This window comes from Pristiophorus japonicus, chromosome 13, assembly GCF_044704955.1.
Source record: "Pristiophorus japonicus isolate sPriJap1 chromosome 13, sPriJap1.hap1, whole genome shotgun sequence".
Taxonomy (NCBI): Eukaryota; Metazoa; Chordata; class Chondrichthyes; family Pristiophoridae; genus Pristiophorus; species Pristiophorus japonicus.
Genome location: NC_091989.1, coordinates 4,391,773 through 4,406,312, shown reverse-complemented (window position 1 = coordinate 4,406,312; position 14,540 = coordinate 4,391,773). Strand labels below are relative to the sequence as shown.

Here is a 14,540-nt window from a genome sequence, read left to right as displayed (position 1 = left end):
ATGTTCTATTCATTTTGCTTCCCTGTCCCGTTGTGTTCTGCTCTCCCAGTGGTGAATCGGTTGCCCAATCAGTAGCCCCCTTTCTTTTGCTTCTCCCCTCGCCTTCGGTGCCGCTCGCCGATTGGCCAGTGCCCGAGTCATCCCCCAACCTTTCCCGAGGTGCACGGCGGCCGGCCTTAGTTACCAAGATGGCGGCTATCGGGGTGCACTTGGGCGGCACGTGCAGCTGTGTGGCCGTGTGCAAGGTGCGGGGCCTGGGGCCTGGGGCCTAGGGCCCGGGGGGCAATGGCGGAGCGGCTCAGGGGCTCACCCCCCGCGGGGGGAGCGGGTCCAGCCAGTGATGCGGTGTCACTGGCTCCCACTGACCTGCACTGGGGCCGCTTTGCTGCAGTTGTTTTATTTTGTTGAAATGAACATTGGGAGAGAGATTCTGTCCGCGCGCTCTCGCCTCAGGTTGTGGGTTCAAGCCCCACTTCAGAACTTGAGCACAAACAATCCAGGCTGACTCTCTCAGTGCAGTGCTGAGGGAGCGCCGCACTGTCGGAGGGGCAGTACTGAGGGAGTGCTGCACTGTCGGAGGGGCAGTACTGAGGGAGCGCTGCACTGTCGGAGGGGCAGTACTGAGGGAGCGCTGCACTGTCGGAGGGGCAGTACTGAGGGAGTGCCGCACTGTCGGAGGGGCAGTACTGAGGGAGCGCTGCACTGTCGGAGGGGCAGTACTGAGGGAGTGCTGCACTGTCGGAGGGGCAGTACTGAGGGAGTGCCGCACTGTCGGAGGGGCAGTACTGAGGGAGCGCCGCACTGTCGGAGGGGCAGTGCTGAGGGAGTGCCGCACTGTCGGAGGGGCAGTACTGAGGGAGCGCCGCACTGTCGGAGGGGCAGTGCTGAGGGAGCGCCGCACTGTCGGAGGGGCAGTACTGAGGGAGCGCCGCACTGTCGGAGGGGCAGTGCTGAGGGAGTGCCGCACTGTCGGAGGGGCAGTACTGAGGGAGCGCCGCACTGTCGGAGGGGCAGTGCTAAGGGAGTGCCGCACTGTCGGAGGGGCAGTGCTGAGGGAGCGCCGCACTGTCGGAGGGGCAGTGCTGAGGGAGCGCCGCACTGTCGGAGGGGCAGTGCTGAGGGAGCGCCGCACTGTCGGAGGGGCAGTGCTGAGGGAGCGCCACACTGTCGGAGGGGCAGTGCTGAGGGAGCGCCGCACTGTCGGAGGGGCAGTGCTGAGGGAGCGCCGCACTGTCGGAGGGGCAGTGCTGAGGGAGCGCCGCACTGTCGGAGGGGCAGTGCTGAGGGAGCGCCGCACTGTCGGAGGGACAGTGCTGAGGGAGTGCCGCACTGTCGGAGGGGCAGTGCTGAGGCAGTGCCGCACTGTCGGAGGGGCAGTGCTGAGGGAGTGCCGCACTAACAAGTGCCATTTTTCAGATGAGACGTTAAACCTGCTCTCAGGTGGAGGTAACCGATCCCATGGCACTATTTTGAAGAATAGCAGGGGAGTTATCCCCAGTGTCCATGGACCAATATTTATCCATCAATTAACATCGCTAAAACAGATAATCTGATCGTTATCACATTGCTAAAATTGATTGCTATGTTTCCTACAATATAACAGTGACTAAACTTCAAAAAGTATTCCATTAGCTGTAAAGTGCTTTGGGGTCGTGAAAGGCACTACATGAATGCAAGACTTAATTCATCTAAAATGCTTTTTAGCATTGAGATGCACTCTTTGGTCGAGATAGCACCTGAGTGCACTCGTGTGGCAATTGGCCACTTGCACTGGCATTCCTGTGGCATCCTTCATGGAACTGCTGCTTTGAACTGTGGCCTCTCGCTTGCGAAGAAATAGGTTCCTTTTACATGGACCCTTGCAGTCAGCAGAGAGAGAGAGAGGAGATTCCCACATCCTATCAGTCCAAGCAAGAATTAAAATATGTCACAATGTTAGAAATTTCACCAGAATGCGCACATTCAGCCGATTGCATCATTGTCATCAAAGGTTGAATGGTGGTTTGATAACCCACTGCATCGTCCAGTTAGTTGCATATTCTTGGAATACAGTTTTATTTGGTCTGTAGCAGACACAGTAGCACAATTCTTAATGTGCAGTATGACATTTTACCTGTAATCTAAAACTTGTATTTATATTTATCCAGGATGGTCGAGCAGAAGTTGTGGCAAATGATTCAGGTGACCGTGTTACCCCAGTAGTTGTTGCCTTTCGAGAAAAGGAGAAGGTAATTGAAACCGCTTTTTTTTTGACATTGTACATATGGCTGAATTATGGGGGTCTCATTATTTTATTTATTTATTAGATTGTTGGCTTGGCAGCAAAACAAGGTCGAATCAGAAATGCTTCAAACACTGTCGTCAAAGTGAAACAGATTCTTGGCAGATGGTAAGTGCATGAATGTTTGGTGTAACCAGAACTATGCAAATGTATCTTGAAGGTTCACTGGACTGATTTCTGGGAATGGGGGATTGTCCTACGAGGAGAGATTGAGCAGACTAGCTGATATTCTCTGGAGTTTAGAAGAATGAGAGGTGATCTCATTGAAACATATACAATTTTTAGAGGGCTTGACAGGGTAGATGCAGGGAGGATGTTTCCCCTGGGTTGGAGAGTCTAGAACCAGGGGTCACAGTCTCAGGATAAGGGGTCAGTCACTTAGGACTGAGAAGAGGACTGTAGATACTCAGTCATTGAGTATATTCAAGGCTGAGACTGATAGATTGCTGGATATTATGGGGATCGGGCAGGAAAGTGGAGTTGAGTTAGAAGATCAGCCATGATCTTATTGAATGGTGGAGCAGGCTCGAGGGGCCGAATGGCCGACTCCTCCTAATTCCAATGTTCTTCTGTCTGCTTCGGTTGCAATTGCTGTGCTATGGTTGTAGCCTAAGTTGCACCATGGGAAGATGTGAAATATTTGATCATTTTATATGCACTTTATAAAGAGGTGCAAGGATTCTACACCATATCTTGTCTGAGAAGGTTTTTTTGTAACTTGAGGCAGCATTACACTGAATATGAAGATAATGTTTAAGAACATTGATTACAATGTTATAAATTATTCTGTAAAATGTTTTGCTTTGCAATGCAATTAGGTAATTCTTCACTAACCCAACCATTGATATTTGCATATAAAATGAATGCACTTGCTCCATAATTGGTGAATTCGGCAAAGAGCTATCCAGCCTAATCTTATTTTTCAGTTCTAAGTCCATAGCCCTGCAGGCTATGGCACTTCAGGTGGACATCCAAGTACTTTTTAAATGCTATAATAGTTTCTGCCTCTACCACCCTTTCAGGCAGTGAGTTCCAGACCCCAACCACCCTCTGGGTGAAATAATTTCTCCTCAACTCCCCTTGAAACCGTCTATCAATTACTTTAAATCTATGCGCCTTGGTTATTAATCCCTCTACTATGGGAAATGGGCCCTTCATAATTTTATACATCTCATTAAGGTCTCTCCTCAGCTTCCTTTGTTCAAAGAAAACAGCCCCAGCCTATGCAATCTTTCCTTATAGCTAAAATTCTCCAGTCCAGGCAACATCCTCATAAATCTCATTTGTACCCTCTCTGGTGCAATCACATCTTTCCTGTAATGTGGTGACCAGAACATAAGAAATAGGAACAGGAGTAGGCCATACGGCCCCCTCGAGCCTGCTCCGCCATTCAATAAGATCATGGCTGATCTGATCATGGGCTCAGCTCCACTTCCCTGCCCGCTCCCCATAACTCCTTATTCCCTTATCGTTTAAGAAACTGTCTGAATAAATTTAAGACAGAAATAATGTCCCAGCTTCCACAGCTCTCTGAGGCAGCGAAATCCACAGATCCACAACCCTCAGAAGAAATTTCTCCTCATCTCAGTTTTAAATTGGCGTCCCCTTATTCTAAGATCATGCCCTCTAGTTCTAGTTTTCCCCCATCAGTGGAAACATTCTCTCTGCATCCACCTTGTCAAGCCCCTCATACTCTTACACATTTTGATAAGATCACCTCTCATTCTTCTGAATTCCAATGAGTAGAGGGCATACCTACTCAACCTTTCCTCATATGTCAACCCCCTCATCCCCAGAACCAACCTAGTGAACCTTCTCTGAACTGCCTCTAAAGCAAGTATATCCTTTCTTAAGTATGGAAACCAAAACTGCACGCAGTATTCCAGGTGTGGCCTCACCAATACCCTGTATAGCTGCAGCAAGACTTCCCTGCTTTTATACTCCAGCCCCTTTGCAATAAAGGCCAAGATTCCATTGGTCTTCCTGATCACTTGCTTTACCTGCATACTATCCTTTTGTGTTTCATGCACAAGTACCCCCCAGGTCCTGTTGTACTGCAGCACTTTGCAATCTTTCTCCATTTAAATAATAACTTGCTCTTTGATTTTTTTTTTCTGCCAAAGGGCATGACCTCACACTTTCCAACATTATAATCCATCTGCCAAATTTTTACCCACTCACTTAGCCTGTCTATGTCCTTTTGCAGATTTTTTGTGTCCTCCTCACACATTGGTTTTCCTTCCATCTTTGTATCGTCAGCAAACTTGGCTACATTACACTCAGTCCCTTCTTCCAAGTCGTTAATATAGATTGTAAATGCGTGCAGTACTCTAGCTGTTTTATACAGTTGAAGCGTCATCTCCCTGCTCTTGTATTCTATGCCTCGGCTCATAGCAGTGGAAAGAGGATTCTAGTATGGGTGATCAGGCAGTGGAAATGCTATAGGTAGATTTTAGAACAGCAAAGGATGCAAGACTCTGGTGTGGGTCGTCTACAGATCTCCTAACCGTAGTGATGCAGTGGGGAATGTAAAATAGGAAAATTAGGATTGGTTATCTTATTCCTGATGAATTTATCATATTTTTAAATTGTATTCTGCCCCTAGTTTCTGGTTTAGTCCTGTGCAGGATTCCTTCCAGCTAAAAGTTCAAACAGTAAACAAAATAATTTGTCTCGCTAGTAAATGCTTTACATGTATGTTGTACCCAAAAGAGTATTTAGTAATTTAATACATTGACATTCTTTCAATTAAGTTTTATCCTCCTGTTTTCAAAGTTGTTTCTAACTTTTTGTCTAGTTTTGACGATCCTCAAGTTCAGAAGCACGTAGCTGAAAGCAAATGTTCTGTAAGTATCGGCATACAGGCGGCTGTGACCCATGTTAGAAAGTCAGTTGCATGCTGTTTTACACTCGCTTGTGTGAAACAACAAGCTGAAAATCATTGCAGCCCGGTAATGAAATACTGACCAATTGTTCTTCATTCTTGAGTTCCTGTCAATCGCTGGAACGCTGATGAAGAGTAGAGATTAGCAATGCTCCATGTAAACAAATGTCTTTATGACAGCTAATACCAAGGTTTTGAAAGATGCTTATTTTTTTATAAAGTGGTTGACAGTAAGTCAGGAAATGTAAGACAGTAGTGAGATACGATTGCTTGGTCTCTTTGCAAAGCTATTGAAACTTTTTTTCTTTAAGTGGTTCATTGAAAATATATTTTGGCCATTAAAAGGTGGCCTTGACTATGTCTGAAATGAAAAAGCATACAGCATTGTTTTATCTTTGTTACATGTATAAAAACAGTGAGACACAAGTTTGTAGATTGAAAGCACTCGCGTTAAATAGGGAACCTAATTTTTGTTGCGAGAGGAGGTATTGTGTTATAAGTGTCATCTTGGTTTGACAATAGTTTGCACTTGCAGCTCCCGCAAGCAGAGGCGTGATCTTGGCCTCTGCTGTGTTGTCGGGTAAGTTAGTTACGTTCCCACAGACCCATGGATTTCAAGCTATGAGGCTCACTAGACTAATCCCTCGGATATGAAGGCTGTCCTGTGAGGAGATCTCATTGAAACATACAAGATTCTGAGGGAGATTAACGATAGATGCTGAGAGATTATTTCCCCGGGCTGGTGAGTCTAGAACCAGGGGGTACCGTCTCAGGATAAGGGGTCGGCTATTTAGGACTGAGATGAGGAGGAATTTCCTCACTCAGAGGGCTGTGAATCTTTGGAATTCTCTGTCCCAGAGGGCAGTGGATGCTCAGTCATTGAGTATATTCAAGGCTGAGATATAGATTATTGGACTCGAGGGGAATCGAAGGCTATGGAGATCGGCGGGAAAGTGGAGTTGAGGTCGATGATCAGCCTTGATCTTATTGAATGGCGGAGCAGGCTCGAGGGACCATGTGGCCTACTCCTGCTCCTCATTCTTATGTTATCTTAAGCTGATGCTACTCAGTTGGTGAAACAGGCAGGGTTGCTGGAATGTTTTTTAGAATTCATTTTATTTTCTCAAAGGTCTGGTCAGACCCAGCTCTACCTCCTCCATCAGTCCAAAAACTGTTCACGCACTCCAACTGCTTGTCAAGCATAAAGAACTGTATGAGCCAAAATATCTTCCAGCTTCATGTCAGCAAACCTGCAGCCATCTTTCTAGCTCCTCCCGGAAGCTATGTGGCATTGGCTTCGACTCCACCGACCTTCCCAGCAGCTCGGCCCCTGCCTGGTTTCCTCTGCTTTGCAACCTCACTTCCTGTTTTTTAAATACTTGTTCAAAGCCTGTCTCTCCTGCTATGCCGTTGACCCCCCCTTCTGCCAACCAACCTCTTTACTACATCATAAAATGGGGGTTTAATTTGAAGATAATGTCTCCTCAGTCTATGAGCATTTGTCATCAATACCCACTCAGTATTTTAGTTTTTAGCATGTTTAGAATTGTTCCAAAATACAGGGCTTTAAATACTATTGTATCGATTGTGGTAGCAGTATAAACCATTTCCCTGCAATAGCCTCATGGTTTTTCAATGATTTTTGCTTTGACAAGTCACAAGCCCTAATAATGGGCTCAAAATTGGCCTCTGCAGATTTTTGCTGTGCTCACCGGAGTTGCACCGCTTTTGTAGGATGAAAAGGGCGGCGAAAAAATGTCCTCCGATTCGGGCCGCTGTGTTGCCTCTCCCGGGGCTTGGTGTGGCCGGTCGATTGGGGGGGCGGAGCTAGGGCCCTGCGCCAGAAACGGTGCTGGCAGCTCTCCACATGCACATTGGAGCGTGTGCACATGTGCAGTAGCTCCTGCCCCCAGCCTCTGTGTGCATGCTGCAGCGTGGCACCCGATGCGTCCCGCCCCTCTCCCAGGTCGAGTGGCCTACCGCACAGGCTGGCCTGCTGCAGGAGAAAATGCCTTGTTCGGACCAGATAGCGAGATCGTGTGGCTGCAATGGCGTGTTGTAGTACATTTCTAATTAAGTACATAACTCCATAATTATTGCAGAATCCGGGAAGCAGTTAGCTGATGTTTGGTTATTTTAAAATGCGATTCCAAGTATGACTTGCACTATGCAGCTCTCCACTTTGGCCAGCTTGAAAGCTGCTGTTCAGCATTTTATCTCGTGGACTTTGTTTGAATTGCATTGCTGTTTGCTGCTCATTATGTTAATGTTTGCTAAGATTTGTTGTGGCAAGTAATGATTTGTTTGTACAAGCAATGATGTGCTGCCACCCAGAAACTGTCATGTCATTTGGGACTTTTTGCAGAATTATAGTAGTGGGGCAGAAATCACGCTGCACACGGTAAGGGCTGAAGTCCATGCGGGTTTATCGTGGTGCTGAATCACTATCTTTAATTATCTTTAATTAGTTGTGCGATTAGGGCAATTTAATTCAACTATCTTTTACTACTTTTATTTTTGTAGTTTAAGCTTCCACGAAAGCTTCTGTTGAATAGTAAATTAACTTTGCGAAGTTTGTCATATGATGTCCTGTGTCACTGTTTGATCCTATTCACATTCTTTAGTCAAGTCATTAAGTTCTGCTGGCCTCCGATGTAGCTACCTGCGCTGATTTCTTAACTCTCCAAGGGTTTTTTTGTGGCCACATACGCTGGTCTAAGTTAGTTTGGAGTAACTATTAGCTGGCCAAAACGGGCCCCTTTTGGGGAAAAAAACAAAACAAAAAAATTCCTAACTCACTTACACTGGTGCAAATTGAATGTGCAAAATGGGGATTTTTAAGATACTCCAGAAAAATCAAGTTGCTTCAAAAAAAAACGGAGTAACTCCTGGCCAATTTTGAGCCCTATACCACCGAGCTGCACTTCATCCCATCCATTCAGAGCAGGACTTCATCCCATCACAGTGATGTGATTTGGACAGGTTTTCATGGCACTGTGTCAAGATTTGTGAATCCCACTGCGATTAGTATTATTGGAAATAAAATTACTGATTCTTTTACCTCTAATAGGTGTAATAATTTAATTATTTGTTACTAAATTCAAAATTTAATATAAATGCAAAATTTAGTATATATTTATAACTATATTTTGCAACAAAGTACATTTCGATAGTACATTCCTCACGTGCAGGAAGATGTCTCGGAGCAGTTTGCATTGAGCAGGACAAAACAAGCAGAGTGGTATAAAGGACGCGACTGCTGCTGGCGAAGTTAAAGCCGTTGCCTGTGCACAGTTTGTGCTGTTTCGGTTGTTCGCTAACTGAAAAGAAAATCTAGGCCCAGAAATCCCGGCCTCCCCGGGTCCGTACGGAGTGTGTACGGGCCCGTGAAGGCATCGCAAAAGCCGGTTTTCAGCGCACAATGCGCATGTGCCGAAAACCGGCTTTTCCGATCTGGAGCTCGACATTCGCACAGGCAAGATTGTGGTATTTGCCCATATCTTGCCCAGCGAATGTCCTGAAAACTCTTGCCCCTGATAAAAGCAGGCGCATAACCTACTTTCATAGGTGTAAGAATTTTAAAATACACAAACATTATAAAATAAAATTTTTAAAAACAATTTTATTGTTTAAAAACCCTCCCCGCTATTGTAAGTTTATTTTAAACCATAATTTTTTTAAATCGGGAATTTTTTAAATATAATAAGCTAATTTAAATTAATAAAAATATGTGCTATATTTTTTCTATTTTTTTTATTAGAGTTTTGTGTGTTTGGAGGGGGGGTCTCATTCATAATAATGGGAAGTCCAACCTACGAGTTCCCATTATTATGAATGAGAACATACTTTACCTGATTGGCTGCCCAAAGCCATGTGACTGCAGCTCCAGCCCTGCGCATGTCCCGACATGCACGTGCTGCGACGCGCAGTCAGTGGCCTCAGGACCGGGAACTCGCGTGGGCGCAGCAGGAACAGGTAAGTGCGCATCTTTTTTAACTTTTTCCCTCGATCGCCCGCGGGAAGCAGTCGAGCGGGATTTCTGGGCTATTGTCTTCCCATTACAAAGAAAACAATTCCGGTGGGGAAAAGAGATCACTGCTGCCGAACAGCCGCATCGGGAAAGGACAATCTGCGCCAGCAAAACACAGTAAACGTCCATTTTTTTTTTACCCCAGGGTATACAGCACAGAAACAAGCCATTCGGCCCAACCAGTCCATGCTGGCATTTGTGCTCCAATTAAGCCCATTTTTATTAATTTTCTCCACAATAATACTTAAGCCATTACATTATATACATTATTAAACCAATCCATTGCTCCATAGATTCCATAGATTTAGGCATGCAATATGACTATATTATTATGCATTCATATTTATTAAACAACTACAGATTTATGCGCAGAATGCTTCTGTGTAGCTTCCGGTTCGTTGGCAGCAGCTTCTGGATCGTTGGCAGCAGTCACTCCAAAAGAAAAATTGAGGGGGTTCAATGCAAATAGCTTGCTGCTTCGAATACAACCAGATTAGTGTGCCTGAGGTTACATTGCAGGGACTCAGTCAAGGGTATGACATCCTCCTTGCAGCCCTATAGGGTAATCTTCAAGCAGTTTATGCTCAAATGGAAATTTTTTTTTAACAATTGCATTAAGTGTGATACTTTGAGAAGAGCTTACAAAAGCAAAAAATACATGCATAACTCACTCACTATTGATGACCTTAATGTCAAAAGATTTTTTTTTTCATGCCAGTAGCTTATCAAGAGAAGAGTGAATGACCAAACTTCCAACCTAACATTACTATTTTTTTAAAATTCATTCACGGAATGTGGGTATCGCTGGCAAGGCCGGCATTTATTGTCCATCCCTAACTGACCTCGAAGGTGGTGGTGAGCCGCCGCCTTCAATACAACTGAGTGTCTTGCTGGGCCATTTCAGAGGGCAGTTAAGAGTGAACCACATTGCTGTGGGTCTGGAGTCACAGGCCAGACCGAGTAAAGATGGCAGATTTCCTTCCCTAAAGGACGTTGGGTTTTTACGACCGTTTGGTAATTTCATGGCCACCATTTCTGATGCTAGCTTTTTATTCCAGATTTATTTAATTGAATTTAAATTCCCCAGCTGCCGTGGTGTGACCAGGGAAGTCATACTTGTCTTGTAGGCTGTGAAACGTACAGGATTTGTCCTGGGGGGATCTCTTCCTTCTCGAGCTCTGTACAACAAGATGTTGCCATATTTGGAAATTTACAGTTGTCAAACATTTCATGGCTGAGGAATTCATTCTGTTGTAATTGTGGTCAAGCTGAGTTGTCTTTTTAAATGTTTAAACAGGTTATTGCTAAGGATGGCAAACCTCGATATGAGATTGATACTGGGGAGGAGCTCAAAGTTGTCCCTCCGGAGGAAATAATGAAGTTAATTTTTGAGAAAATGAAGGGTGAGTGCAACTGTTCTCGAAGGGACATTTTGTATAAAATTTCGATGTCAATTTAAAAAAAAAAGATAGTCAGAAGTCAGTTTTGTAAAAAATTTTCTCAAAAAAAAATTTTACAAAAAGTTTGCACAGCCCCTTTAAATTTTCTGTGCGATATCTCTTCCAGCAGCATCAGCTGTAAGTGACCTGTGCGGGACCTCCCGATTGCTGCACGCCTTCGCGGGGGAACACTGGCCAGAATACTTCCATGGGAGATGTCGTTATGGATAGAAACAAGGGTCTACTTTGGCTTTATAGGTGTTTACATTGAATAGCTCTAGACAACCCTCTCCTGCGCTTTACCTTGGAGATGTGTTCACTATACAGTTCTGTCTCGTGTGGGTTTGAGATGGTACACTGATCCTCGGCAATAGACTAACCCATTGGGAACATGTCGAATGTTTTAATGAACTAACCTGCAACGTGGCTAGAAACCCAGACTGGCCTCCGTATAGTGATGTGTGTTGCTATTTTTAAATCTGAGAGTTAAGAGTAGCTGCCCGTGACATCAAGGCATTATTCAGGCACCAAGGAGTCCTAGCATGTGGGGACGGTCATTCAGAAAACCTTCTATGGCTGGCATCATACCTGACGCAAAGGAAGAGGGTTGTCCAAATTCTGACAGACAGCGAACAAGAAGTGTTCCTGTTGAGCTGTGTGGCCGTGTAGCGGGCTTGAGGTCCCATGCAGGCTGCTCACCGGCTTTTCAATGCAAGAAGCCACACATGCGCGGAAATGTGAATGGGCTGCATATCCCTCAAAAAATCAGAGGGAACATTGCACGCGCCGTCCGGACTTGGACGTTTATTGCTGTTCCTCCATCATCTCTGGGACGGACTCCTGGACTTCCCTGGTGAACTCCATTGTGGGAGCATCATCACCACAAGGACTGCAGTGGTTCAAAGAGCAGGCCCGTCACCTCAAGGCACCCCCCCCGAGCACAAGTATAAAATGAAAACCCCTAAATTCAGAAATCGTAACTGTTGTGAAGTGGAACAATGCCACTGGCGAGGATGGCTCTACAGTGGACATTCTAAAAGTTGTTGATCCTGTATTGTCGATGGGCGTGTGCTAAATGGTTTCATTGGGCCAGAATTTGCGATCGGGGTGACGATGAACTGGCAGCGTTCGCTGTCGTTCCACCTTTGAAACTGATGCAACTTCAGGATTTGGTGCAAGTGGAAATGCTGACGTTGCGGTGGGTCATTCGCAGCTCCGACACTGGCTGTGCTCTGCCCCCCACCCCCCAACACACAGCTGGCAATCGGTGAAATCACCCAAATCAGGGAAACTGACAAACTTCGGCTCTCCCGCAGTAATATCGCTGTTAAATTCCCTGCTAAAAGTTAGCCCCAAAGGGATTAGGTGTAACTGGGGTTTTAACAGCGTATTGACTGGAAAACAAAGGTTATGGCCCTGAAAATCTAATTTTTAATTTTGTACATTTTAATTAAAATTAAGAATTTTAAGTTTGTCCATCTTTATTTCAGGTTTGCCTTTCCCCATGTGGGAGCCCCAAGCTTTCTTTTGCTCTCTCTAACATTTTTTAAGAGCTTACTCACTTCCTTGTTCGCTGTCTGAGAATTCTGCATTGTGATTGGCTGCTCAGACAGCCTGTTGCTGTCACAGTAGCTCGCAAAAGGGGATCCCCATTAACTTCCGTTGAAACATACATAAGAATTAGGAGCAGGAGTCGGCCATTTGGCCCCTCGAGCCTGCTCTGCCATTCAATAAGATCATGGCTAATCTGATCTTGGCCTTAACTCCACCTCCCTGCCCGCTCCCCATAACCCTGACTCCCTTATCGTTCAGAATTGATATGAATTGAATGGGAAGACCCAAAGTTCTTGGCACCAGGATCGCGAGTGCCTCAGGGCCAACAGCGGACATCTTTGCTGTTGACCGCAAATTACCGGTCGTTGTTTCTGGTGCGGTGAAAAGAATCTCAACAGCTGACCATGTGACGTCAAAATGAATGGACAGAAAAACAATCGGGTTGAGAATGGGTCCTTTTGCCTCTCCATCTAAAAGTCTTGTATGTTCTCCCATTATGTAAAGCATTGAGAATGCTAAATCACAAGATTTACACAGGATCTACGGCCCAGAAACAGGCCATTCGGCCCAACCAGTCCATGCTGGCGTTTATGCTCCACTCGAGCCTCCTCCCGTCTTTCCTCATCTAAATCTATCAGCATAACCCTCTATTCCCTTCTCCCCCATTGGCTTGTCCAGCCTCCCCTTAAATACATCGATACTATTCGCCTCAACCACTCCCTGTGGCAGCGAGTTCCACATTCTCACCGCTCTCTGGGTAAAGAAGTTTCTTCTGAATTCCCCATTGGATTTCTTGGTGACGATCTTATATTGATGGCCTCTAGTTATGCTCTTCCCCACAGGTGGAAACACTCTCTCTCTGTATCCACTCTCTCAAAACCTTTCATCATTTTAAAGACCTCTATTAGGTCGCCCCTCAGCCTTCTCTCTAGCCTTTCCTGATTTATGCTTCTGTTCTTATTCAAGGCTGGAATTAAAGTACATAAACAGAGACTCGAACCTGGTAATGATCATGGAGCCCACCATTAATAATGGATATGTTTCGAGATTACATAACTCTGTTTTAAGTTTTTATTTCATGTTCGATAATTGGATTTATTTTTGCGTTGACAGAAACTGCGCAATCAGCATTGGGCTCGGATGTCAATGATGTTGTCATAACCGTCCCACTGGACTTTGGGAAGAACCAGAAAAATGTTCTAAGGTAAGTTAGCTAAACCTTTTTTTAAGCTACTCCATCATAAATGTTCAAACTGATCCACCTACCTGTCATTGCTTTGTGCATTCAAACACTTGCACCTTTTCATTGGTTCAAATTTAGTTCATTTCTGATTTTCTTTTTTGTGTGTGCCATTCTTCTGTGTATCATTGGCTTTTCGGTTTTCTCCTGTGAAAAAGGTGGTACCGTACTACTCCAATTCGTGGATGCTAACGTTTAGGGGAGGGGAAAGATTTCCAGTACATGCCAGTTAGTCTGATCGTAAATTTTCTTGTCTTAAACCTGTGTGTCCAAATACTGACTGTGTGTTTGTTTGCTGTGAAACGCTTCGTTGTGCAGGCAGGCAGCTCAAGCAGCTGGTTTCAATGTGTTGCGATTGATTCATGAACCTGCAGCCGCTCTTCTTGCATTCGGAGTTGGACAGGAATCACCGACTGGGAAAAGGTAGTTAATATTCTAACGCTTGCAATGTAGTGTGTATGATGGGATAAGATGTTTGAAATTTGCTTATTACATCGGATATACGGCACAGAAACGGACCATTCGGCCCAACCAGTCCATGCCGGCGTTTATGCTCCACTCGAGCCTCCTCCTGTCTTTCCCCATCTAAATCTATCAGCATAACCCTCTATTCCCTTCTCCCCCATTGGCTTGTCCAGCCTCCCCTTAAATGAATCGATACTATTCGCCTCAACCCCTCCCTGTGGCAGCGAGTTCCACATTCTCACCACTCTCTGGATAAAGAAGTTTCTCCTGAATTTCCTATTTAAGCTATACCTTTGCGTTCAATATTCAAAGCATTTTAGTTCACTAAAATGACATGGAAATTTTATTTTATTTTGTTATATAAATATTTGTATATACCTGGGAGTCCCTGGCCAAAGATCGCCCTAAGTGGAGGAAGTGCATAGAAACATAGAAAATAGGTGCAGGAGTAGGCCATTCGGCCCTTCTAGCCTGCACCGCCAGTCAATGAGTTCATGGCTGAACATGCAACTTCAGTACCCCCTTCCTGCTTTCTCGCCATACCCCTTGATCCCCCGAGTAGTAAGGACTTCATCTAACTCCTTTTGAATATATTTAGTGAATTGGCCTCAACAACTTTCTGTGGTAGAGAATTCCACAGGTTCACC

General features: G+C 45.2%; 1 protein-coding gene across 1 annotated transcript in view; it reads left to right on the top strand.

Moving 5' to 3' along the window:
* The first annotated feature begins 165 nt into the window (after positions 1-165).
* hspa14 (heat shock protein 14) overlaps positions 166-14,540 on the top strand; it is a 31,284-nt gene continuing 16,909 nt past the window's right edge. The window contains exons 1-7 of the mRNA XM_070897074.1: positions 166-245; positions 2,148-2,228; positions 2,307-2,389; positions 5,079-5,127; positions 10,493-10,598; positions 13,302-13,392; positions 13,747-13,851. Coding sequence (XP_070753175.1) covers positions 189-245; positions 2,148-2,228; positions 2,307-2,389; positions 5,079-5,127; positions 10,493-10,598; positions 13,302-13,392; positions 13,747-13,851 — 572 coding nt within the window. The 5' untranslated portion in view covers positions 166-188. The remainder of the gene's footprint in view (positions 246-2,147; positions 2,229-2,306; positions 2,390-5,078; positions 5,128-10,492; positions 10,599-13,301; positions 13,393-13,746; positions 13,852-14,540) is intronic.